Raw genomic sequence first — 27,828 nt, 5'->3', positions numbered from 1 at the left:
GATTCAAACAGTTTGTTATGAAGACAAAATACAAGGAAAAAGCCTCTTTGAAATACCCGCCCCATGTGTATGTCACCCATGACCAACAACCCCCTACACCCTACTCCAAAATAAACTACAGCTTCTTCAAGAAGATCATCCCACTGGAAACATAGTAGAGATTGAAACAGAGGACTGAGGAATTGGTTTCAAGCTCTCAAGCCCTCAACTTTTTTTACACTTGATTACAAGTGTTAATAAAGACAACACTCCCTGCCACAGAATAATTGCCCTGTCTTCTATATATGCAATATAGATGAGGAAGCTATTCACAAAAAAGAAAATATGTATTTATTTACAATAAATGCAACTATACTGCTCCATGCACCATACCAGTTGCTGACCACTGCAGAAACCTGGTGGTAGCAACAGTGATAACTGAAGTACCTTTCTTTTTCAGCCCTTACACAAAGCTTTTCCCCTTTCACCACACATTGGCTTTCCACTGTTCCAGGCTCCAGTAAGATGTGTACTAACAATACTTTCTAGTTAATTTTTAAGGTTATAGTTTCAAGAGGCAAAGCAATATTTGCTCTGTTCTGATTTATCTGATTTTCCTCCTTTTAAAATCATGTCAGAGTTTCAAATTTAGGTGTCATTATCAACTTTGCATAGTAATACAACAAGTTGTATGCCATCATCTTCTCTAAATAGTAATGCCATCTTTTCCAACACCTCTTACATTTCAAAGGGTTGCCTCTCACTCTCAAGGAAGAGCCCAAACTCTTTCACCTCCCACATGAACATTTTAGAATGGGAATTTCAAGTTACCATTAACTTTCCTTCAAGTCTCTGGTGTTACTTACAAGCAACCCTAGTAGAATAATGTTTTTCTTAACATTAAACCTTAAAGGATATTTATCATATTCTTTGTCTTTTTCTAGTCTTGAGTTGCAAAAATATTAGCCACACATGTTCCCTCATATTCCTTTCTTAGGGTGCACAGTGGTCAGGCCTATAAGACCATAGCTGGATCTCTGGGAGAATCCAGAGAGAATAAGGGGTTACATTCAGCATTCATGGGCAGGCTGAAGGATGCTCAGCTTTTCTTTAAGACACAAAACTGCTTTAAAAAATACTCAATTTTCTATTATAATTTTTATGTCATGAAAGTTACTTCTTTTCTGTCCAATGCAGCTATTACCTTGCTGTCACTGACGTTTAATAGTTGCCATTGCACACTACTTTTCCATTCCCTAGCTCAAATGCAGCCCCATCACAGCAGGACAACCCAGCAGAGCATGGGGAAGCAGAGCAGGGGCCAGTGGTTCAGACACACCACCTTCACCACCATAGGCAGGTGGCACAGGAAAATATGGGACACTGAAGGGGGCATCTATTTGGAACATTTAATAGGGCCTGACACACACAGCATGGGATAAAAATGAATGCAAGTGAGTGTATTAAGTTGAAAACAATTAATGTGAGTGATAAATACATCCACTGCCAGATCCCAGCTTCATTAAGAGCTATTCTGAACTGCATAGTAAGTGCTGGTTGTAGAAGTTTAGACAAATTAGGAATAGGTCACCAGTTACTCATTGAGTCTAATAAGTTAAAAAAAAAAAAAAAACTGAGAAAAAAATGTGTGCTTTGCCATTGAATAACTCATCTCACAGCTAGGGCACAGCAGTAGTAGTTACCTGGCATCACAGATCAATTGAATCGGAATTGCAGTTTCATTCAAATTACATATGCATGCAAAATTAAACAAGTGTGTTCACTAAGAATATGCAGCATAAAAATCAAGTCTAACTTACTCATTATTTATCATATATCTGTCAGACTGCCAGACATATCTTTCCCTTTCAGATTCATATCTATGTCTCACAGAACATAGCAAATGGAGAAGTCACAAAGTAAACATTTCTCTACATATCACTGACCTTAAGGGCCAATGCACTGTGTGCCCACAAGCCTTCCAAGTTTACCAGACTTTTGGGAGAAAACAGCTGCTTTACCAAACTATGAAAATAGAAAACATACAACCCATCCTGCTCAAAACAGAAAAAAAAAATGGTTTTATGAAGTTGTGAACAGATACATAACTACTTTCCCCTCAGTCCTGGACAGAAAGGGAAGTACAGCTGTAGAGCTAGAATGTGCCTCTAGAAGAGCAAACAAAATTCAGAAAATGTGATGACTGCATAGACAAACATCTGGGAAGTCATGTTTCTGAAGAGCTGAACCAATGTTCTGTGCAGCAAAATGTTAAACAGTACATCAACAGGTCCATTTGGGACAGACCGTAAAATGCTCTACAAATATCCAATTTAACTTCCCATGTCAAATATCTCTCTGTGCCTGTCAGCAGTCTGCCAACTGATTTTAAACTTGCAAGGCTTCTTCCCATTTAACTAGAACTTCTTCTCCCCATAAAGTGCAAATAATATTCAGTTTTTTACCACTAGTTCCAATGACCATTATCTTACTTACAAGAGTGATCAAAAGCCAATTGGCTGAGCCACTACCACTAGGCTTGAGTATCACATACTCTTTTTTTTTAAACCCTGCTTATTTTCTCCAGCAAAAGGCAAAGAGCAAACAAGTCTTTCTTCTACCAGATGCAGCATGACAGGAGACAGCCTCAAGTACCATCAGCATAAGATGCATGTGCTAGACACAACCAGTGCATTCTTGTGCATAAAAATGTTTTGCCCTTATTTGCTGGAAATGGAAGTCATCTTTGGGATCTTATTTCCTCACAAAGAGTTCATGAACAGTTGATTAGTCTTCAGTAAGAGGTGCTTCTCTCTTCCTCGCATCTACACCAAAAAGAAAAAAGAAAACCAAAAAGTGATTAAACCAGGGGGTTCTGACTGTATGCATCTTAAAACTCAGAAACGAGAGTTGGTTTGTTTTCAATGGACAACACTTTCCATTTCAGAATCATGGCATGAATCCACTATGTGGACTGAACGACTTTATGATACCACAGCATGTTAACAAGGACAGTCACACATTTTTCATGTTCCATTTGAAAATGATTCATGCAATATTTAAGTAGTCCAATAAACTGAGACCCCAGATCAGTGATACTTTTTCCCCACCACCTCTTGGCCCCTTTTTTTCTGATCCTCTTTAAAGGTGAAAGCAGCATTTGCTTTGCATACAAGCTACAGAGATTAAAACCGTCTGTTCTGAAAATCATTTGACTAATTACAACTTTGCCCAGCTGCACACATTTTTAAAAAGACAAGTCCTCTCCACCCTGTATTTTGAGGAGGCAGCCCCGGAAGACCAGATCTTAAACTGCTCTGAACAGCACCCTTAGATCATGGTCCCAGGTAGGGTGTTGGAACACATCTGGACAACTCAGTCCATGACTCACATGCCATTACTCCAGCAGAAGCCAATGTGGCTGCCATTAGAAAGCTGGGTCACTTCTTTGTGGGCTTCTGCCCTTCACTAATGCAGAAGGCAGACACCATTCATTCAGAACATTTAAAGAACACAATTATTAAACTGTCCGTGAAAGTCCAAACAGGGTACTAAGCAGGGTTTGGAGGAGGCAAAATATACCTCCCAAATAACAAAACAAGAGCTGATGCCCTTTGATTGGAGTAGCCACCTAAGGTAGGAAAAAAATCTCAGGCATTTGGGACTCAAATAAGAAATTGTCTCTCCCATTCTCCCCATTTTGTTCATCAGAGATTCTAGGGCTAGGCCTGAATCTTCTGTCACAACTTCTCCACTTTGCATAAAATAATTGACTAGCAATAATAGGAGGAGAAAAAGGTTTCTAAAAATGCGTTAAATATGCTTGTAGCTACAGAACCACTCCTGGTCTGTTTGTGACTTTGGAAAGATCAAAATGCATTCAATTCTTTCTGGTGAACATTTATAAAAAAATCATACCGGTTAAGTTCCTGAACTTCTTTTTGGCTTCTGCTCTTTCTTCAGCATCAAAATACCACACGGTCATGGCATATCTATAAAAGAAAGAAACTTTGCATGTCTTTCCACTTTTGATACTAAAATAAAGTACTGGAGTTTTATGCTCATGGAGAAAGCAAAACCAAAATTGGATTCATACACTAAAAAAGCAGAATGAAAATGACACATCTTTATAGGCAAACACAGACAGCATTTTAGTGTGTATTTTAACAAGTCAGATAGAAATAAAGGTGAGAATTTCTGCTGGAGGCACAAAAGAGAGCACAGCCCCTGGTAACAGAGGGCAAAAGTAGCTTCCAGACCTTTGCCTGTTTTTCTGTTCTGGGACGCCTGTAGGCAGCTTGGGGCCTGCCCTGCGTCACATCAGCTTTTCACATCCTGCTGACAGATGGTAGCCTCAACAATCCCTATAGTGCTACAAGGGCAAAAGAATAACCCAGCACCTCCCAGCTAAACAGCTATGCCCAGCTTGGAAGATTTCTCCTGTCAATGGTTAAGGGCCTTTTTTTCTAGCACATAAGGAAATGTATCATTCGAGCTTGCTCCTCCTTACTTAATGAGAGAATTCCCAATAACTCAAAACCAGGAAATTCACTCAACATCTGTCTATTTTTTATGCACATGTATTTAAACATGATGGCCATAATTTTGGACAAAAATATTGGTAAGAGAGATGCTCTGGGTTTTTTCCTAGCCAAAACCAATATTAAATATGCTATGTACCTGGTTGCATAAGAAGGCTGGACTTCATGTGGGTTCCTTCGATCTGACCAAAAAAAAAGTAATCGGTCAAAAATTGGCTCAACATCTGCTACATAGGACTTTCCTTCTGGGAATATTCGAAGAATTCCACCATGCAGCTGAAAGAAAAGGAAAGATTGAGTTTTTGCACATATAAAAAGCCACACATTCACATGAGAAATAACTTATTTCTCTCTCCTCCACAGCTAATAAATGGGGAATAAACATCTAATGATAAACACGACAGCTACATGACAACACTGGAAAACCTTACTCTGTCTCTTGGCCAATTTGATTTTGCCAGTTTGTAATGTTTCAGCTTAAGCTTCTGTCTAAAGCAAATGAACCAAGATAAAGCTAACACCAGCCCTGCAGCAAACACTGGGAAACTTCTGAGCTTCCAGTCACATTTCTAGAACCAGTGAATATGACAGAGGTGCTCTACCTGACCAGTCTGAGCTCAGGCTGTCTCCCCAACAACTGTTAGATACTGCTTCTGGTATTTCAGAAGCCGTGCCTGATCATTTAGGAGTTAACATCTACCCCTCAGGAAGATTGAAGTCTGTTTGGTTTTATTGTTAAGATTTGTAAAACTTCTCAAATGCATTATAGATCCCACCCACATCACACAGCCTCGTTTCTCTACCATATAATTTCTGTCTTTCCATGTGCCATGATTTTCAGGAAAAAGGTCTGGTGATCTGCACACACTCTAGAAACTTCAAAAGATTAAGATGAATCCTGCCTCCTCCTCCTGCTGTTAGAGGGCTCTTTGGAGATTTTAATGCTGCATCACAGACCTGATGTGGTACCTCCATGCCACATGCAGACCTTAGTGAGAAACTATTAAGCCATGTTTAAAGCCACATGGTTGCTTTCAAAGCCCAGTATGATTATACTCTTATATTGCATGTCCTCCAGCATATACTTACATAAAACCACCATCACATCAACATAACAAACTCCATCAGTGTCCTGCATTTCAGTTAGCTTTTCTTAGTGCTCACTTGGGCGCCTCCTCACTATTTGGATACAGGTGCAGTGCACAAAATAAACTGGATATTTGCATTTCCTCCCACATCTCCTCATTCATTTTATTACATTGAGATGTTTCACTGTCATATTCCCTGTAACAAGATATGCTTTTCTGCAACACTGCATTTTTCAACGGCATTGCCTCTGTATCTGAACTCACTTATTGGGGTACATAGTATTTACCTGTTCTTAAAGAACATATTGGCCTAAAAAGAGGTTAGAGAAGCAAACAACATTGGACAATTTTCAAACAATAACCCCCATGAACAGTTTGTGGTGTATTACAAAAACAGACTTGCAAAGAGACATCCTGCAATTTTATAAACTCTTCTTTTGTTTCTAATTTAAAGGTATGGGACATTTAAGGCTGCCTTATAGTATTATAGGCAGAAACAAGAGTTCCATCCAGTCAAGAGGAATCAAACCATGTTTGCTCCTCTTCTAAGCCCCACTGCTTCATAAATAAGAAAAGGGAACTGCCTAGAACGTCTTGTACAGTTTAATCTGAAGTATCAAGGATGATAAAGTCACAAATTTGGGTTGTCATTTTACTCTACTCCCACAATCCACTTGTACTGTAGTGAATTGACTTTCTTTTTCTCCTCTAAACAAAGTGTTAAGAGCATACAGCCCAGTGCTTATAGTTTTATCCTATAGCAACAGTATGTGTGTAGAATGGGAGAGAGGACGATAAGGAAACAGTTCACATTCTTACATCCAAAGCATTGCCAAAAACAGACAGAAAAAAAAAAATAAAAAAAAGAAGAGATGAAGAATGGACCAACAGTTCAGAAGTTCATCAGAGTTCACAGAAACAACAGACAGCTCCAAAGCTCTGTTCCAAAGTAGTTCTTCCTTCCTGTTCTGTCTCAGCCCCATGGCTTACTCACCTTGGAGTCCCAGTTCTTATTCAGGTAATAAATACAGGTGATGCAGCGCCCGTCACCATTTGGATTGTCCACATGACGAACATACCCAGTTCCATTTCCAGGATAGCAAGCAACCATAGCCTGAAATATAGAGATTGTAAAAGAATTAATTCTACAAGATACCTACCTTCAGTTTTAATTTGCTAAGCATCCTCCCACCACCAGTTTCGCTCACTGTTTTTCAGATGATCAATCGAAAACCTAGAGCAAACTTCCCCTGAAAGTATCTTTGCACAAACGTCTTTCACAGGACAGCTCAGCCAGTGTGAAATTCAAAACTGGAAAATAAATACCCTTCATAATTCACAATACACTAAAATAAAAGGAAAAAAATGAAACTAGAGCACTAGTATGCATAGTACAAGCTTGTTACAAGCAACATGACTTTGAGGCATGAACTTTCAGCTGAAAGTTGCTTGCGTTTCTACAGATAAGCAGTCATTGCAAAACAGATTTTCTAGTCATAATGAAAGTAGAAAGCAGTCCCAGGATGTCATGCTTTACTACCACCATCATCCTCTATTCATATCTTCCAGTCACTGTCATATTCGCTCCTGTGTAAACTCAAAGTGAGTGGTCCTCAGGAGGTGCTGGTAAAACTCCATAGAGCAAAGTCTGCAAAAAGCTACAACTCCTTTGTGCTGTGTTTGAACAGTGCATGTTTGCTTTCATGGACTGAGCCACAGAATTAACCTAATAGCTTTCATAGCATTTTTCTCTTTGATAGTCTTCAGACTTGTTGATACAATCACTTAATTCATGGCTTAAATTTCACCTTGAATTATGAGATAAGCCTAACATGAATTACTCCAAACCACATGGCAATCAACAGGTCTTAAAAGGTTTTTACAGCAAAAACATATTAAACTTAGTCGATTTAATTAGCAGCTTAAGCAGAATGCAGGCAAGAGCAGATGAGACTGCTGGTAGGGTACTAGATCTTTGTCTCAGTCACTTCACTACTGGGGCTACTTGGCAGTGATACCAATCAGCCCTAAAGCTTTTGCTATAGAAGTCTTGTTCCCACTCCCCTGACATCCCCAGATTGCCAGCATTAGCAACAAGAGTGATGGGAAATGATGGACTAAATTCAGTTAGAAAACTGCAGATAGTGTTCAGATGTGGTTTCTGCAGAGGAGAGAGCAATTATCACTCCTCGATCTGTGTGCTGTGCTCCCATAAATAAGTTGTGCAGGAAGCACACCACAGGCTCAAGTTCAGCTCACTGTCCACCAGGATGAGCTGAGGGTTCCCAGGTTCCCCTGGGGAGCAGATCTGCTGGCAGCCCCCAACCTGTACTTCTGCAAGGGGCCCTTCCTTCCCAGGTGCAGGAGTCAGATTTACCCATGTTTAATTTCATAAGGTTCTGTTGGCCTGTTTCCCCAGTCTATCTGGTTTCCTTTTAGTGGAAGCCTTGCCCTCAAGGGCTTCAACTGGTCCCTCTCATTTTGGTATCTTCTGCACAGTTGAAGAGCACACTCTGCCATCTGTTTCAGGTTGCTGTTAAATAAAGGTGTTTAACATTAACAGGTTCCATGACAGATCCCTGTAGTGCCCCATTTGGTAGCAGCCTCCGGGTATAAGAGGTCTGATGGACCATGACTCTCCAAGTCCAACCAGTTTTTTACCCATCTACTTTTCCATCCTTTCAGACAATAAAACCCTAACTTTACATATAACAGTTTTTACATGCCTGTGGCACAGAATGAAGATTTAATTGTGCACCATTTGCATGACCTGCTCCAATGATCTGATATGCACAGTTTATAATGTAATTGAAAATTGGAGATTGACAGCTTTACTAAGAAATTTTATTTAGGAACCCCAGAATTCTTGTTTTCTTCTTCCAAGCATATATGAAAGGAACGCTGCTGCCATGGGACATGACCAGGTACAGTTTAATCAACAAGGAAATTTTACTGTGCCAACAAACACCAGCACAGAAGCTACTGCCAGCACAGGGGATCCCTTGAACCCTCTGCTACCAAGAACAAAACCTACCCATAGCAGTAAGCAATGCATGAATTAACTTTCCTCCCCACAGCAAGCACCAGAACAGTACCTACAGGCAGCAGTAAGTCACCATGGCCTGCTCTCCACACCTCAGGCCAAAGATTTCGGGAGACTAGTGGCCTGCATTTTCAGGACATTATGCTAAACAAAAGCAAGTACTTTTAATTCCGAGTAATAAGCTCTCTTCCATCACACCTAGCAGTTAGGTAGATGCCATCTTTTCTGTAGTCATTCTGCTGTTGCAAATGGCTCCAGAGCTGCACTAATTTCACTATCAGCTGATAATGGCAGGAAGGGCCAGTCTACAGCATAGTGCTTGGAACATGTTAAGGGCATAAGTCTGGTGGAAAGCACAAGTCAGCTGTATCTGCAATGTAATAGTGGTCTGAGGAAGCCGGGCCCTCAGTGGTGAGGATAACCCAGTTTGTGTATTCCCCCATCCCAGTTACTAGCACAGCACCTCATGCAGGTTTACTTTCACCCATCCCACATGCAGTGAACTGCATCAGGTCTAATAATTAAAACAGTAGCCTTTTGTAAAACAGCATCTTTAAACACTGGGAAACATCACCCTGGTACCCCTGAAGCCACTCCTTCACTCCCCTCCTCAACTGAGCAGGGAAAGAATGCATAATGAAAGGCTCATGGGTTGATAAGGATAGGGAGAGATCACCCACCAGTAACTGTCGCAGGCAGAACAGACTTGACCTGGGAAAACTAATTTAATTTATTGCCAGTCAAATCAGAGTAAGATAGTGAGAAATAAAACCAAACCTTAAGACACCTTCCCCCTACCCCTCCCTTCCTCCCAAGCTCAGCTTCACTCCCAAGTTCTCTACTTGGCCAGCAGTGGGTCCATCCTGTAGCAGGCTGGCATTGGCTCTTTCAGACACGGGAGAAGCTTCTGGCAGCTTCTCACAAAAAAGCCCTGATAGCCTCTCAGCTACCAAAACCTTGCCCTGCAAACCCAACACATCCCGAGAGCTAAGAGTGCCAAGGAGAGGGGGCAGGGAGGGGGCTGTGCTGGAGCTAGGTGTGGCACAGCTGTGCCAAGGGCACGGGCACCGACAGCGCCAGCTCGGCCCAGCTCGGCACAGCCCTGCTCACCACACCAGGGGGAGGATGCATGACGGGAACACAACCTCGCCGACTGACAGTACCTCATTTTTAAGTCAATGTTCAACACAAAATTATGGTGGTCTTAAGTCTCTCTTTGGAGAGCAGACATTACTCCGAGATTACTGTACTGCCTAAAAATCAATCCAATACTACTACTATTTTTAATGTCCCAAACAAAAAGCTACCGAACAGCAGACTGAAGGGCAGATCATGAAAGGGATTTATTTACTATGGAAATCTAGGCAGAAGGCCAGAGTTCCCCTGGCCTCCCCCACATAATATCTTCTCTTAGAACGTGTGCTTTGTCTCCAACATTGATGCATAATTTATTTATTTACAGTGTGCACCTTTTGCAACTGCAACACTCCATCCCTGGAGATTAAGAGAAACAATTCCCACAGAATCCTAAAGCATGGGCCACACTATAGCTTAATTTTCAGAAAAGCAAAGAGAAAAAAGTTTTCTAGTAGCAGCAGCAAAAGAAGAAAAGCAGAAGTGAAATATCCTTTTTCCTGGCACAGCAAATATTTGAATGAAACTGTAAACAATGAAGGGAAATCATTCTGGTTCCTAGAGACTGTTGAAATGATATCAAGCTTTATCAGAGCAATGGCTGGAGCAGCTCCAGAGCAGATCAAGCTGGCCTCAGCAGGGATTCCAGCTGTTAGCGGTACTTTTGGATTAATTTAAAGCAAACAAGAAACAGGAGATGAGATGCATGACCCAGACTTAATTTAGGTAATTTGTGAACACTGGTATCTGCCAGTTTAGTGCACAGTCCAGCTACAAAAGCCAGAGGCTCGATAACAATAATCAAACCATTTGCCAGGTGTGCACATGGAGTGTTAGTAAAAAATGTTTCCTACACTTTTGGCTATTCTGTCCAGAAGAGCACACTCCATTTTTGGAAGCAACTCCTCTCTTCATTAACAATCTCAAAAACTAAACTAATCAAACTTACTATAATAGGTAGTAATGAGCAGGAATGTACCTAACCTTTTCTTTTTCAATACAATCTATTACAATGGCTGTTGGTTGGCTTAACTTCCCAGTGTAAGCACTCAGAAAATTTCTGTAACACTCCCCTTTTCTAAGTAGAAAAAGAAGAGTTTGTCTTACACAACAGCTGCATAGTTAAAAACTGATATCCATATGCATGCTTTTGGAGTCACAATTACACACCACCACATGAAGACCAATGCTCTGGTAGTCTAGTCAACAGTTAAAAATTAAACCTTACAAAGCTTGGACAATGAAAAGTAAATCATCAAGACTAAAGTTTCTGCCCTGTTATTTTCAGGGACGTTAGCTTTCCCAAGAGAGTGCAAATCAACCACAAGTTAAACAAGCAGCAATTACCAGCTTTAGTGAGGACCCAGGAATCGTCAGTAAATTCCACATTGCACAAAAGCTTGCAAAAATAAGTTATCTATCATTCAGTCTAAGTATTACACTCAAGTCAGCCAGAGAAATCTGCAAGTCAAACTGCAAGACACTAGCAAAGTTTGAAGGCAGATTAAAAAACAACTGTTCCGTTGAGAGGACTTTTTTCCTGCCTCCCAGGGCTTCTAGCAAGCAGAAAAAGAAGTTCTCTTAGCTGATGGCCAGGATCATGCTGTGAGACATGATTTACAAAATAAGCAATGCGAGAGCAGCCTGATACTTGGAACAGAGCATTTCAGAAAATGTCTCTGATAGAAGATGTTTGTAAGTGGAAAAGAACAGTGCTTAAAGGAAGCAGTGGTTACACCAGGTCAGAAGGTCCCAGATTTCAGCCCAATATGTGGTTCTCAGTCTGAACTTGAAGGCAAACAAAAATCACTTTTGACCAGTCTTCTAGGGTATTAGGACTACCAGGATTCACTTGACTGTCTTTGTTTTGAATGTATATTGCACTCAACCTGATTCTAGATCATAGATTTGCAGTCTTTACATCCATAAAGGGAAAAGCACCCAGTATGCTCTACATTAAAAGAACATGAGTAGTCTGACATTTCATGATCAAAGGCAAGAGATTCTCAGTCGAGGCCTGACTTACACACAAACACCATGGGGTGTTTCTTAATTTCTTATTGCACCCAAGTGTTTTCTGACACATAGTTTATAATGGTTAAGTATAAAATATTAATTAACATTATTAAATATTAGTTTGTTTAATTTATGAAGTTAAAATATTCAACTGCTATACTGAAGCGTGAACTGGGAACATTGGTCTAACCTAATACTCTACAGAGATGGGATGTAACAGAGGGAAAAAAAATATGTTGAAACGCCAACAAATCAAAGACATTAGCATAGTGCCTGTTGGAAAGGGAATCACCAGTTGCAAGAGGGAGTAAAATTCTCATTGCTTCAGTCAAGCAACACATGAAATGGGCTTCAGTGGCAGTATTGCATGAAAAACTGGTCCTTCATTTCCTCACCATAGCTTGGTTATCAGTCTTCAATCAAACTATTACTTATAACTGGATAAAAACGGTCCTGTTTACACAGATAGCATTTCCACCAGCTGGCCTGGTACTTGCTTCTCCTTGCATACATGCAAGGTTGATAATCAGATTCAGATTTTCCAGGAGCTGAAACATCATCTCTCTCATCTTTCTTATTTTGTCTTTTGCATGCACCTCAGCTTGCTTGTTGCTTGCAGATATATAAAAGCACTTTTTAAAGAATTTTTTGAGGAACAACCTGAGGGTGGGAATTGTGGGAAAGACTATTCTTTCATCTGCAGGAAGAAGCTGCTAGGACACTGGTTTATTTTTGCTTACCAACCAAAAGTCTTCTACTACCTGATAATATTCTGATTACTACTGTAAGATGGAAAACTGTTCCTGCTTGTTACATTTCTTCTAAAAACTAAGGGTAGAAAAAAGAGCTACCCATGAAAACTCTGTTCACGGATTACCTCCATGCCACACAGCTGTTCATGACTGGCATGTTATCTAGTTGTAGCTCAAGGAGCCTCTAATAAGCTTTCAAATCTTATGGAAGGTGTCTGTAAGGAAGCCAGATCACAGACTGATGCTGCTTGAAAAATGAGCTCCCTGTTAAATGAATCTGTGATGGGGCTTAAGAAGCTTTCCTAATAATTGGCAACAAAATCTGGTTTTTCATAGCCTATTAATATGAAGGACTGTTTCAGCCTGTGACTACTTTTTTTTTTTTTTTCTTAACAAAACACACACTTGGAAATAAATCTGGATGCCCTTCAAGTTCAAGCTGGCTGCCAGAGCAGTGCCACTGTGAAATGGGAAGGCAGGAAACAGCCGTGTCTCATATGGGCAGCAGCCATCTGCAACTGTCAAGAGAAACAGGGAGCATTTGTGGACCAGCCTTTGGAGACAGCAGTGAGCTCTGCTGAGCTGTTCCCATTGCTGAATATGTCCTGGGATCCTACAGGATCCAAAAGTCAAGGGACAATTCAGAAACTCTGAAAGGATCTGACTACAGAAAAAGTTCCCCAGGTTTCCAAGGGCAAAAGAGTTCCAAGCATTCATCTACCCCTGTATACTGTCTACATTGCTCACATTTTTTAAAAAGCCAAGGAAACCAGCACTGCTTTCAGACCACCACCCAAATTATCTGGATTCAGCCTCTGAGCACAGCACAGGGAAAATAGAACACTAAAAGTTAAGGAAACAAATCTGAAACCACCATAGGATCAGAACTGTCCTTGCAGTGAGCATCTTTGCCTGTTGTAGTAATTAAAAGAATTAATTATTTCTTTGTATGCTTAATTAAATTACATATGCCTGTGCACATGTCAATTAACACTTTTCTCCAGTACTTCAAGTGCTTCTCTCGTATTCTGCAAATGCAGAATCAGGCAAGATTTTTTATTTTACATTCTCCTCTGACCTAAGCCTACGCTTTGGCCCGTGTTGTTAGTGGGTCGTTGTGTCTTGCACGCACACAGCGGCAGCGCCGCTCCAGAAGCGATTAGTGTGCTGCGAAGAGCAGGCATACCATCGCGGCGGGACCTGAAATTTAAAAGGCTATTGCCAGTGAATTAGTTCAGTCAAGGATATTCAGATTAAGTCTCCAATTAGCAGCTGTAAACATGCGCAGTGCATCGATGTATCAATAAAGGCTGCTCAGTTTAGAGAGACCGCCCGCCCCTGCGCCGCGGAGCCCTGGCTGGGGGCCAGCGGGATGATGGCTTAACGACAGCGCTACGTGCGGAGCGTGAGCCCATCGGCGATCAAATGCAAACTTTACTCCAGAGTGCGCTTCAGACAGAGGCTGCGGAGGGAAGAGGGGAAACCCACACAGGCAGCGAGCACACAGCCGCTCAAGGCACTCCTCGGCTCTCGTTCTTACTGAGCTGTCCCTCCCTCCTGCGCTTATCTCCCACACTTTAAAATAAATGCTGTCTAATTACATTTAGGATTATTTTTGCCTTTTGCTGAAGCACTCTTTGATCACCCAGAAAACTCTTTTCAGCCCTCTCCTCTCCCCAAAGAACCAAACCTGACCAAGCTGCACTAATGAGAAAGCATCCCAAGCAATTGATGCAGATGGAGAAAGCATCCCCTATAATGAGCCCTGGGGGACATCGTGATAAGCACCACCCCCGCAGAAAGGCAAATTCATAAATAAGTGCAAGCTCATTAAGGAAATCTGTGAGGACTGTCCCTGTATGTTCAGTTTCTCAGCAGGGAATAAAAGCCTGGTAACTAGCACAGACATCCTCTGAGGAACATTTCTCATCTGTGGGGTAGAAAGATAATCTCAGTTTCTGAAATATTCCAGCCTTTCATTCTTCATCAGCAAGTCAGACCTTTTCAGTTCTGCTACTAGTCACCCAGAGGATTACACCACTTTCTGGTTTTTTGTTCGCAACATTTAAATAACTGCATATTTTGATGCTCTTGTGGTTGCACTAATAAAGGTCAGGAAAGACAGCCACAATATAGGCAAACTTTTGCTGCTGTTGGAGCTGTCTGAGCTGCCAACATCCTTTTCTTATTATTACCCATTTATTTTTAGCATGTGGGCCCAGGGCAAGTGAGCAACACAGCCCACAAGACTTATCAGCTCACATTTGGTATGCAGCACTTCAAACACTTCCCGCGAGTTCATCAGGGGCAGCCCGGACGCCCTGGCAGGCGGAGGTGATGAGCCACTGGAGGTGATGAGCCACTGGAGGTGATGAGCCACTACCTTGAAGCACGTGTGCCATGGGGACAGGAGGCCCCAGCTGCCAACAGTCCTCCCTGAGGCCACCACCCAGGACGCCTCTTGTGACCCCGCACGATCCCGCCACACCAGAGGCAGCACCACACTAGGGAAGATGTTTCCCTTTGCCCCCTCTGGCTCAGTGAAAAACACTCTTCACTGCCAGAGAGGAATGCAGGGTTCAGAGAAGCACCACCACACTTGGCAGGTCCCCCAAACATGCCTCAAGGGTCCTCCCTGTCAGAGCCGTCTGGGCTCCTGAGGCTGCTAAGACATCACTGCGCTGCATAAACAGAGAGATCAACGTTCTTAGTGCTTGTTATCACAGCAGTAAAACCAAATTAATGCTAATTGATGAGACCAGTTATCTCCTATGTTCATTTTGGAAGGAAGCCATCTCACTCATCTTTTGCTCACCCACACCTTTACAGAGGACTTGACTAGATAACAGTATCCTGCATAAGATTTTGAATGAATAATTAAGTGTAAAACCCATTAAAATTATCTATAACAAATTACCATCAGAAATAATTTCTACTATGGTTCAATAACTTGTGGTCTTTACCTCTAAGGCTTTGCCTGCACATGAAGTTGTACTGCTCTGTCTACCTGTGCACTTTACAACAGTGTAATCTCTCCGTTAAAGTGGATAGATGTGTGTTCAGCGACACACCATCCTTCCATGCAGGAAAGGAAACAAGATATTCAGATTCAAGGGAAATTTGTAATAATAAACCTGTACACCCGTTCTAAAGCTAGGCAATAAAATGTATTGGTAGAAAAAAGAAATATAAATCTTCTTAAGTGTTTTAGTGCCTTCCCTCTCCACCATGTACACAGCTGGTACTCGTACCACTAAGGTATGTGTAGACAGACACTCAGCAACTCTGAGCAAAGCAAGCACACATAGACAGCCATGCACACACCACAAACTGACTGCCAGCCTTACATCAGCGTGTCTCAAAGGTATTCACAAAAGCTCTCATCTCCGAACAAGGAAGTCTGTCCCTTAACCCAGCCATGGACAACATTAGATTCTGGATTTGAACACAGGCTGCTGAATTCCCTTTTCTCTTTATTCACTGGTCAAGTGTCTCCCATGGATTTATGCTGCCACCACCTGACAGAAGAGACCAACCTAAAGGCCAGCTGTGTTGTGGCCACTGACACAGGCTTCGACTCTCCTGCTGGGGCAGTGGCCTTGCACAGGGACACATCCATGCCTGACAGGTTTCAGCCTGCTCACACCTGTTGCTCTGCTTTGCTGCAGTCCCCTCTGGAGCCTTACCCAGTCATTCCCACCACCACAACTCTCTGAAGCAGCAGCCTTTAGGAGATTTCTCAAGGCCCAGTTCAGGACTGAGTCTTACAACAATAATGTTCTATAGCATCTAAGGTAGTTTTTGCAGGAAGCACTGTAACTGTTGAGCAAGGGAGGCAGTCTCACTGGTGTGACTTCAGGATGTTTCCTGAGGATGCAGAAAGCCTGGAGTGTTCTTTCTGGCTCACTTCCCTCCTTCTTCCTCTTCCTCTCCATAATCTTTCTTCTGGCAGCCAATGTGACAAGAGCAGTATGTACTCAGAGCCACCACAGGGGAAGCCAAGGATGAGCTAAGCTGGAGGTTGGACAGAGGCTGCTCTCCCAGGACACCACCTGCATGGGCAGCCAGAGAAAGCAGCCCTCACCCCGGTCTCCTCCCTGGGATGGAGATGAGAGATAGTGACTGCATAGGCATAAGAAGCTGTAGTAAGAGCAGGGGTAAGAAACCACCTGGTGGGGGTCCTGCAGCTGGCTTTGCTAGAGGTATGGGGTACAAATGCATCTCTGTGGTGGAAAGCACAGAGGGGAAAGGCAAGACAGATACTTGAGGCAGAGCTATAGGGTAACATATGCCCTTTTCAGTGTGGGGGTCAAATAGGTACTATGTCTGCCTGTAGCTATGGTAAGCATTGGCACAGGCAGTGCCTTTTCTAACTGCAGCCAAAACATTGTACTAATACAGCTTATAACTAGCAGCAGTAGCTTCTACAGATGGTAAGTACTGAAACATGCTTTTAACCAAGTGCCAGCAAAGAAAAAAAAAAAAAATTGTTTCAGTTGCAGACATCCAAGTGTAAAGAAACAAACAAAAAAAAATGTCAACTACATTTTTACTCTTGCCAAGAAATTACCAGTGCAAATGTGAGACTGCACTGAGCCTTTACATTACCAGTTAAACATCAAGTTAATGCACTCAAATATCTTGGTAAAATGCACAACTTTGAGACTTCAGTGTTTGACCACCATGAAATGTTGAATTACACCAAATTTGGCAATGAGGACCAGCATTCACAAATCCTCTCACTGCTCCTTCATGAGGAGGAAGTGTGTAAAACAGTTAACCTGGCAGTGACCCTTCCTGTTGGCCTGCTTTGGAGACACCATGTATGTGCTCCATACAGCAGATGACAGAGGGCAAGTTAACTTATTTAGGTGGAAATGTTGGTGAATATTGTCAAGAACAGAGTTATCAAAACATTCTGGGGGACTCTCTCCTGTATGTGCACATCTACTTATATGGCATGGCTTTTATGTCTTAAATGCAGGACATGTTACAGCATTTATGATGAAGCTTTTTCCACTTTTCAAACCACTTCTACCAGATTTCCTGTGGGAAATCAGAAGGGGAGGGTGCAGTTACATATGGTCTTCAGCAGCAAGAACAACACCCTAGGCACAGGTAAGTTAAAAACCAGGCACAGGTAATTTGAGGACTAATTGACACTTCCCTCCTCCCACTAGTTCCGTAATATCTTCTCTCTCAAATTCTCTTGGTTCTGCTCTGCTTTTTCTACCCACATGGTCCAGTGAGGGGCTATGCAAGAAGCTTTCTTCAGTCCCTGGAGTTCCAAGGCAGTCAAGAAGCTCCATGCCAATCTCCACCACCACAAAGCCCACTGTTCTTACACCCCAGGCTTTTCCCATTCCATATGGCATTCCTCACCACACACTGCCTATCTCTTTGCATGCATTACTGGAATAAATGCTACTGTTAATACTATTAAGACAAGTTTGCCATAAGACAGTCAGTTGCAAAGGTCAGGTAAAAATCATAACTGCTATCTATTTCATCTAGTGAGGCTCCTTGCTGCCTCCCAGGAGACCACATAAAAGATGACCTGCATTTCAAATGTAAGAAAAAAAATTATACAAACACCAGGGATGCCACAAGACATGCAACTTTTCCTGAAGTTTTCCAAACACATTATAGCATAGCCTAAGCCAAGCACCAGAATATGTGCTTGAAGTCCCATTGATCTGAAAGCGTCTTTAAGGAACACTAGTTAAGTGAATTGCTGAACTGGAACCAAAATTTTAAAAACATTTGTCTTATCACTTTGTATAAAAAATTACAGTGCAAGAACACATAAGCAATGATTAATATATTATGACTTACAGACAGGAAAAATGCAGACATATCTTGTTTGGATTTTCAGATCCAGAAAGAAAGTACAGAAATCAAACTATTTATTTTGACCAAAGGATTCACATGAACTAGACAGACACAAGACTCAAAATTGATAATTTTTTTTGTTACAAAGTAGGTTGCAATTTCCTGATGTTTAGCAAAAGATATGGTTACTCTGCCATTTCCAACTGCAAAGCTTTGGAAAAATTATGCTGTTTCCAGTCAGTGCAGATAGAGTGTTATGCTGTAGTCCTGTCATTTAGACTACTCATTTTTATCTGGGTGGCTAAACATGAACATTTAGTAAGCCTCCATGGAACCACTATGGTCAGCAAAAATCTCTTTGATTACTTTATTTGTGAAAAATCAGAGCAACAAGTAGGTCTCTACTAAGTGCTTTGCATGTTGGTACTAAGTTTATTCACCTACTAATCTTATCAAAGCACAATGTCAAGAGAAAAATGTCTGTAGGGGAAGAAGTTCCTCTCTGTCACTGAGAGATACTAGATGCATATGTGAGTGATGGAAGGGAAACGGAGCTTACAGCTCTCTCCATTCACAGGAATGATCATGAGTGGTGTGCTGATGGGATGATGTGCCTGTAAATAGTTTAAACAGAAGGAGATAGATGATTTACTTGGCATGAGCCTCCTTTGTGATCTTCCTTCACCTCACTGACTGAACAGAGAGACCTTCTTGCTTTTCTGACCAACTGTGAAACATCTTTTCAAAGCAATAACAGGTTACTTTAAAAACCTGTTACAAATTGTTATGCATCAGTCAAAGCCTTCTGTCAAGTCCCACCAAGTTCTGTACCACTGCATCAGTTATTCACCCTGGAGCCCACCACAGCAGCCATCAGCCATAGGCACAGGTACCAGAAGCAGTTTCTAAAACATCTCTTCCCAAGAGCTCCTCTACTAATAAACCCTACCAATAAACTCTTTTCACAGAAGCTTAGGGAGACATGTTGTTGGCAGCTTTTTAACAATGTTGTTTCAGTCTTCAGCTTTGTGACAGAAGGATTACAGTCATGACAAATCCAACCCAGGGCTTTCAATTCCCTCAAGCTGGTATGAACACATCCTCCTTCACAGAGGTAAAACCAGAAACACTCCTAGGCTTTCTTTCCTAACTGCCTCCTTCTCTCAAGCCATCCACCGCAAGATGGGTGAGTGTTATGGGGCCTGCTGCTACACAATGGGAAAACTCAATCCAATTGCAAGAGGAGCAGAAAAAAGTAAATACCTCAAAGAAACAAAAAAGAAGAAAGTACCTTTTCTTAGGAAGAGTCATCTTGAAACATCTGATAAAAGTATTGATCTCTTTTAAGTGTATTTAGTTTGTTCAGGAAACATCAAACATTTATCTAATTAGAAGCACAATGATCCAAGCATGTATGCATTTTTATCTCCTCCCTCTCTCATCCCTTCCACACACAAATGGGAAGGACTTGCAGTACTGTTCCACCACCACCTGAGGAAAAAAATTAAAAAAAAAAAATCTGTGCAATATGGAAGAGGATACTTCCATGTAATAAATCAAGCAAATTTCTCAGGAAGCAACATGCAAGATAAGTCTGTATTATATGGATCCACCATCCAGATAAATTTGGAAGTCAGAGAAAGAAGAGTTTACTGTGAAATCAAATAAAGAGATTGGGATTAACACAGCTGGAATCTTTAATACAAAGTAACAAGCCACTTTTCCTGCATACCTCCTGTACTGCATCAGTGTTATGAGAATGAATGTCCATTTCAACATATACTGCTCTTGGCAATGAACTGTATGAAATGGACTGAATTATTCATTAACAATTAGCTTGGGAAAAGGCACACAAATATTAATAGCAAGGATCATTAAGAAGAAATTCTTCGCAGAAAGGGTGATTAGATATTGGAATGGGCTGCCCAGGGAGGTGGTGGAGTCACTGTCCCTCGAGGTGACTGGATGTGGCACTAAGTGCCATGATCTAGACGACATGGTGGTGTTCAGTCACAGCATGGACTCAATGATCTCAGAGGTCTTTTCCAAACTAATTGATTCTCTGATTCCATGCCCAGCTCTCCTCCCTCTCAAAATGCAAGCTCAGCAGGACAGAGCACTGAACTCTGAATCTTGTCATTTCCCCAGTGGCTTTCCCAAGGATACTGCACCTTGTGATGCCACACACACATCCCTGGGAGTACAAAGGACAAACACTCCCCATACACAGAGGCCTTAATGCCACCTGTATTACAGTCACAGCAGCATTCAGTGAGCAATGGGTTCTCACATAAATGCAAACTGAGTGGCACATACTTACTTAGGCTTGCAAGCGATCAAGCTGTTGGCCAGCACACCAGTAAGGCAACATCCCCAAGTCCCTAGCATTAAAAGCTGACATGGTAGTAGCAATAGCTGCTAACAGAGCAGGCACATCAATGAATAAAAAGTTACTGCAGAAAATGCATGACCAATATATGAGAGATTGTGGAAAACTTCACTGCTTTGCATTGTGTAACACTAGAGTCTAGCAAGACTCAAAGAACTGCTGGACTGCAAAATTACAGACAATTAAAAAAAAAAAATTGCCTAGATGCCACAAACACATGCACAAACTCAGGATAAACAGATAATTCATATCTTTACATTGCCTAAGAGCACTGACATTTCCCTTCACTTATAGGATTAACCACCTTCTGCCTTGCTCTGGGACTATGGCTGTAAAGCACGTGGACAGCCTCCTGGCACAGTGTGATAAAGGTCACTGGGTGGATACAGACTTCTCTGGCAAGAGAGGGAAAGGAGGACCAAGAAAAGCCACCTGGCAGCCAAAGGCTCTGGGGTAGCACACACTAAAGGCAGCAGGTTTTTGCCACTACCTACCATGAAATAAGTTTGCCAATGCACTACAGTCAGGTTTTTAAGAGTGAAGATGCATAACAGCTACTGAATTCAAGCTGCTTGCAACTTGAACACCTGAGTATTAACTCAAATACCATTCCCTAGAGGCTTCCCATGCTTCTGAACCCACTTACAGATATGTGCATCACTGTAAAATATTGCTCCATTTCTCCAATGCCCTGTCCCTGCTGAAAGAATTTACCCAAACGATTCTCCAAGGGCCTCTTTCAGAGAAGTAGTTATTTTGAAAGTTTCAAAAGTCATTGAGAATAATTTGATGAAGAACAAAAACAAGTGTTAATATGCCCAAGTTTATACTCATCTGATTGTCAAGTAAAAATTATACATTCCTGTGTATAATTAACCAGGCTAACTAATCTTGCTTGACAAACTCAGATATAAACATCAGCTTTGAAACTGAGCCAAAGCAACCACACTAGGATCTGTGCCAATGCTGAATTCTTCAGTCTCGTATCATAAAATGACTTGTCTGTTGTATTTACAGTTCCAGTGGCTCTGGACTCTGCCGGCAGTTGGCCAGAAGAACAGATTTGAACTTGTGCATTATGGCAGAACATGTGCATTTGATTAGAAGAAAGAAATTATGCACATTTCTTCTGGATGGTGGTATTCATCAGACCTCCCATTGTAAACAAGTTGTAAGGCATGCTGCTACCTAAGTATCAAAAAAACCTTTGTAACATACCAGTATATCTCAAGAAGTAGTACCACTCTTCAGCCTACTATATCTAGTTTTCTGTTATCTCACTCTTCAAATGATAAAATTCAGCATTTCACCGTGTTTTCGTTGCAAAGCATAGAATTTTAATGTTATAGAACAGCGCTTTTCTTTCTTCATATATAAATGCAAAAATACCTTACGTCCTTACCTGAGTTAAGAGGGACTTTGTAAAACTACTGCCATGACATCTCATCCATTTCTTCAATCCTCAGGAACAGATATCTTGATAACAACCTGCTGTGCAGGCCATATTTCAAAACCTACCTAGGAACACCCCATCATGTGATAGGCAGAACTCACTCTGGTTTCCAGTAAACACTCACTAGCTATGGACTGTCACCACAAAAGACCTACTTCTTGTGTGACCATTAGAGAGGATCCACCAGGGTGGGAAGAGCAGGGTGGAAGCAGAGGAAGCACATTTCTGAGGAGGTTCACATCCCATAGGGACTTCTAAATTAACTAATCTTACATTGTAAACAGGGTTTTTCTTAAACTTCAGGCTATACACTTGACACTGAACGTAAGCAGTTGTGTTCTGAACTGAAAACACCAGTCACAGGCTTCCTTCAACACAAAGCAGCTCTTAAGATTATGAATTCTTGCTTTATTTTCAAACCAGCAGAACTCACTGGTGTCTAGCAGGTGCAAGATGGGCTGAAGGTCCTCAATGGCAGCACTGACATGGGTTTCAGCCCTTGGTGGCACCCAAGAGGGTATCTGTGACTCAGAGCAGGAGGCGCTGCTCTCACGGCGAGGTGCAGAGTCCACTCAGAGTGCAGCCACACCAGTTCAAAGTACTTCCACCCCTCGCCGTGAGGACCAACGCAGCGCTGGCAGCGCGTCAAGCACTGAGTCAGCTGAGGGAGCCCAGGGCAGCAGGCACCGATGGCATTGCTCTGGGACCCTGCCAGCCACAGGGAGAGCTGCCCTCCTCCAGCAGAGGCAAAATGAGAAAAGAGCAATTCCACAGCCTCTTAGCAGCAGATGAATTATGCAGACACCCCATCGCAAACAATTCAACACTGTAATATTTCCACACACCAGCCAGCCAACCTGGTTCCTACCGTACGCTCCCCTGCCTCCTCATATCAGGGACTTCCAAGTTCCCACAGGCTCCACAGATTCTCTTAAAAAAAAAATACAAACCTCCAAAGACACTCCACCCACCACCAAAACATTTCTCTAGTCTTCAAGGAGAAATTTATAGTACAGTATTTTCCTACAGGACACCCCCTCAAGGCCCTGAAAATGGCAGTTAAACTTTGGGACCTGGGGAGTCAGAAGCTGCAGCACATCACCCTTTCACCTGCAGTCCCTGGAGCACCACCTGATCCAGAGGGCACTCTGGGTGACTGGCCTCACACACCAAGCTGCAGCTTTGCTTCTGACCTGAAACAGCCACTAGCTTTTCTCCACCAAGTAAAGCTCCAGCAGAGTAGTGACAGGTCCTCAAAAACAGTGACTTCTGTCCTCATGCCAGAACATCCCTCTGCGCAAGGACATCAATCATCTCACTCTGAGAAGAAGACTGAACTTGGGTCAATTATGTCTCAGTGATGTCCTTAGCCATTAACCTACTAGAAAAGGGGAACCATTATATTATCTTACTAGAAAATGGAGACTAGTTGATGAGAATGCAAAAGCCAACAAGCAGTGCATTAGGTCCATCAACCTTTAACCATGTTTCAAGCATTTAACCAGCCAGTATTTTCAAATACAACTTTCACCAAAGATAGATTTGTATCACTGGTCTGCAAAGATGAAAAGTTACATTTCAAGATCAGCCCGCAAAAGTCAACCAGCAACTCCTATGAATATCCAGTGCCCTTGAAAATTTTACTTCTGTTTGTTCTCTTTGATGCAATCTTAACTCTCTTGAAATTAATTTGGAAACAGCACAATCCTAACTGACTTGTTCCTCTAATTTAGCTGAAAGGAAAATTTCCTTTATTGGACAAAAGTTGTTCAGGACTTATATTTGTGTAGCTACAAAAATATGAAGCACTTCACACTAAACTGACATAATCTGACATAAATTCATTCTCACCTTCTTCCAACACATAGGCTTAAGACTAAAGTCATACACTACTTATTGAAAGTATAAACCTTTAAATAATGATGGGCTGATATGACATAAGTACATTTTCATGACAAATTTAGTTAACATGTACCTAAAGGCTTACATTTTAAACAAATTGTTCTGAGCTCTTAGTTCTGAGTAATATCTATATGCCAAAACAATAAATTACAACAGCACATGTCCCACAAAGCAGCTCTGGTCCAGTCACCCATGAACACCCCACATATCCACAAATCTTAAGCTGTGAAAGTTTTGTGGGCATTCATTTACATACATAATCCACCAGATAAAATAAAAATTTGCTGAATTTAAATTTGGGATTTGTGTGTATGCATTAATAAGACTTCAGATGATAAGCAGAATGGGAAGGTTTAATGGTAGAAGAGAGATGTCTTAAACCAATATGGGAACCTGCATGCACTGTAGTAATCAGTTGTTAGTCACAGGAATAATCTTTCTGCTGAAGGCATCCCATGTCTCAGTTACAGACAGCAGCTGCTATTCCAGGGCCTCACATACCCATGGTATTTATTATTATAACAAGGGGATTGGTTACTATACTGATGAAAATTTCTCTGCATTTGGTTTTGCAAACAATAGTGAGATATTGAGTCCCTTTCAGTCCTGGACTCTTGTGCAGCACTTCCATGTGCTGTTTGGATTCTGACAAATTTCACATTAAGTCACAAGAGCCAGAGGTCTCTCTTCATAGTAAATATCTTGCTACCTATTTATAAAACAAGTTATGTTCTATTTTTTATTACTATTTGTACAAGAATGCCTTCAAAAACACCAAAACGCTGTTTTAAAACCATCTCTACAACCCAAAACCACTGCCCAAAAGACCCTTCTTCCCAGCCAGCACCAACAGCCTTCATTCATCCAGATGATTTGTTTTCTAAATACCTCGTAAAAAGTCTGGACAGCCTCCTTTCACACCAATCCAGCTTTTAAATAACGCCCCTCAATATCCACCCCTGCGCACACACCCTTAGCCAGAAATGCACTTTCAGTAGTAAACAGAAATCACCCGGAGAAAGGATAAGGATGACCTTAAAGATGTGCCAAGGCAGGATGGTTATTTATGCCTCCTAATACAAGGCTCTCAACAGGAATAAGTAAAATCCAAACTACCCACATTTTTAAAACATACCTACCCAAGCTTTAACTGAATTGATGATCACTAATTCTAAAGAGCTAAGCATAAGGAACAATGTTTCAACTTTTACTATTCCCACTACCGTGTGTAAATGCATGGGGATGCATGCAAAGGTTTCAGTGTGTTCCCAAGCAACTGGTAAATATCACTGTACCTTTTTCATCATTTTTCAGGGGGGAATCACAATACCACTCACACACGCCCTTAGTCAGTGCAAGTTAGGATCAAGAGAAATGCCTAGCTTCTCCCTATTGTAATTTTTTAAAACTTTCATTGTTTTTGTTTCTGGCATATCTCTAACAGCAGCGGACCTTTTGAAAATGTACTGTGTCAAGTCAGAAATAAAGAAATAAGGATGTTTTCAGTATTCAGGACAACAAAGTAAACTTAGTTCCAAGTTAGTACACTTTGCCGTAGCAAAACAGACAAGGAAAGAAAAGACGAGTTAACTCCACACTAATGGCATTGCAAGTGCAAATAAACTTCATTGGGAAAGAAACTAATAATACAAGTGTCCCCTTCATTTCTGAGAAAGCCTAGAAAAAGCAATTTGTCTCTTTAAAACAAAAGTTTGCTGCGCTCAAACTACTAAACATCCCGTATTCTGGCCATACTCAATGCGGTAACGATAACCTCTTCAGCTGTAGAACGGCGACAAGAGTCGGAACCGCGAAACTATGCAGGATAATACATGGGCGAAAACATCTTAACAATCGGATCAGAGCTGGCTACGTTCCCAGGGAGAGTGTGGAGACCTTGCTCCCCCCCGAAATAGCCAAGGTTAGACGTTTTTGGTGGGGTACGCCCCTGTCCGCACCTGGGGTGAGCGCAAGGAGAACCGGGGTGCAGTCGGCTCCAGCCCCACTGCGAGAAGCAAGGAGCCCCCGGGACGGCTGCGAAGGGATGGCCGGTGTCACACAGGTGAAAAGGCAAGGGACTGGATGGGGTCCGGCAGCGGTAAAGCCCGGAGAAAACCCAACAAGGGGAGCTGCGAGGAGCCGCCCCGGAGCGCTGCTGGCACCGGCGGGGCGAGGGACCCGCAGGGAGCGGCCCCGCTTTCCGCGGGACCCCGCACCCGGCGGCAAGGGCTGGAGAGCGGCTGCCGTCACGGGAGTCCCTCGGGCAGCGCACCGCGCCTCCGCCACCCGGGCGGTGCTGCGGGACAGCCCCGCGGGACTGCCCGAGCCACGGGCACCCGCCGATAGCGCCGACGCGCCACGGACGAGTGCCCGTGGAAAGTTTGGGGCGGGTCCCGCCGGCAGCTGCGAGGCGGGTCGGGCCGGCTGGGAGCCCGTGCCGGCGGGCGGACGGGAGGTCGGGGCTCCGCGGACCCTTACCTTGGATCGCTCTTTCACGTAGTACTTGCCGAGCCGGCTCCCGCAGTACATCACCAGCCGGTCTATCAGAGTGAGGAGAAAGTTGATGGCCTCGCAGCCCTCCTCCGTGCCTCCGATCCACTTTATCTGGTCTCCGCGGAGATGCCGCTTGGCGACGCCGCGGCTGGGGCCGGCTAGCTGCCCGTCGGCCAGTTCCCCGTCGCGGTGCATCCGCTTCACCCGCTCCAGCACGCAGTCCCCCACCACCTCCCCCAAGAAGTTGTCCAGGTAGCAGAAGCCGATGTCGTGCAAGCAGGGCACGACGTACTCCAGGGCGATTCTCTCCAGGTCCAGCCTCATGATGTGTCCCAGCGGCATGGCGCGGCGGGGACGGGCGCGCCGCTGCTCTGCCGGCGCCCGCGCTGGGAGGCGATGCCCGTGGGGCCGCCGTCCGCTCCAGACCGAGCCGGGCAGGGGCTCCGCCGCGGCGCGAGGCCAGGCGAGGCGAGGTAAAACTTTGGCCGCTGCAGGCTCGGCTACGCACCGCGGCCCGGCGCTGCGGGAGCGGCGGTGCTGCCGAAGCCCCGCGCTGGCGCTCCTGCCGCTGGCGCCCCAGCAGTGCGCGGGAGCGCCCGGGGCGTGCGGGAAGGGCGCGGGCAGCCCCCGCCCGCGGCGAGGAGGGCGGCAGATGGCCCCGCGCTGATTAACGCGCCGGCTACGTGCGGGATGTGTGCTCGCGCCGCCGCACGTGGGCGGGGCCGCCCGGCGCGATCGCCCCGCCCGCTCCCGCCCGCGGCGGCCCGGGCGGCCAATCGCGCGGCGCGGGGCGGGGCCGGCCCGCGGGGAGCGCGCGGCGAGGGCTCCCGCACGTGCGCGGGGGGCGCGGCCCGCCGTCCCGCGCGCCCCCGGAGTGGGCGTGGGCAGCGCCATTGAGGAATTCTCGCCTGGCATGTCGGCTGCGACCCCCGCGCCTCGCCCTGCTCCGCCGCTCGGAGCTCTTGGAACGGTCCGGGTGAACTCTGCCAATGCCCCGCCGGGGCTCTCCGGCCGCCTTACCTCCGCCTACCGCGGCGGCAGTTTCAGCGCCAGACGGAACTGTTGCATTACGCGGCAGACACAGTTTTTCTGGCCGAAGAACGCACCTTTTACAAAAGGTTTACATAGCAAAACAGTACTTTCCCTTGAATTATTTATCCCCAAGGGCCCGCCAGGTTGCTTGGCTCCGGTAGCAGGCAACACCTC

The 27,828-nt window shown here is 43.6% G+C and overlaps 1 protein-coding gene across 1 annotated transcript; it reads right to left on the bottom strand.

Moving 5' to 3' along the window:
* Window positions 1-361: 361 nt before the first annotated feature.
* On the bottom strand, window positions 362-27,149 carry EGLN3 (egl-9 family hypoxia inducible factor 3). The gene is made up of 5 exons (XM_021542669.3): window positions 26,608-27,149; window positions 6,603-6,722; window positions 4,660-4,796; window positions 3,898-3,971; window positions 362-2,804 (listed from the first exon to the last, which is right to left on the bottom strand). The coding sequence occupies exons 1-5, from the start codon at window positions 26,962-26,964 to the stop codon at window positions 2,767-2,769; spliced, it is 726 nt and encodes a 241-aa protein (XP_021398344.1). The 5' UTR covers window positions 26,965-27,149; the 3' UTR covers window positions 362-2,766.
* Between the last annotated feature and the right edge of the window lie 679 nt (window positions 27,150-27,828).

The sequence above is a fragment of the Lonchura striata genome, chromosome 6 (assembly GCF_046129695.1).
Source record: "Lonchura striata isolate bLonStr1 chromosome 6, bLonStr1.mat, whole genome shotgun sequence".
NCBI lineage: Eukaryota > Metazoa > Chordata > Aves > Passeriformes > Estrildidae > Lonchura > Lonchura striata.
The sequence above is the reverse complement of the archived record's forward strand: the minus strand, read 5'-3'. Positions and strand labels throughout refer to the sequence as shown.

Bases quoted from the DNA above. Each gene is read 5' to 3' on its own strand.
- EGLN3 (XM_021542669.3), bottom strand. From the start codon at position 26,964: ATGCCGCTGGGACACATCATGAGGCTGGACCTGGAGAGAATCGCCCTG. The intron at 3,972-4,659 runs GTACATAGCATA...TTTCTTTTATAG, and splicing joins CAGCCTTCTTATGCAACCAG to ATATGCCATGACCGTGTGGT. The intron at 2,805-3,897 runs GTATGATTTTTT...TTTTTGGTGTAG, and splicing joins GAAGTTCAGGAACTTAACCG to ATGCGAGGAAGAGAGAAGCA.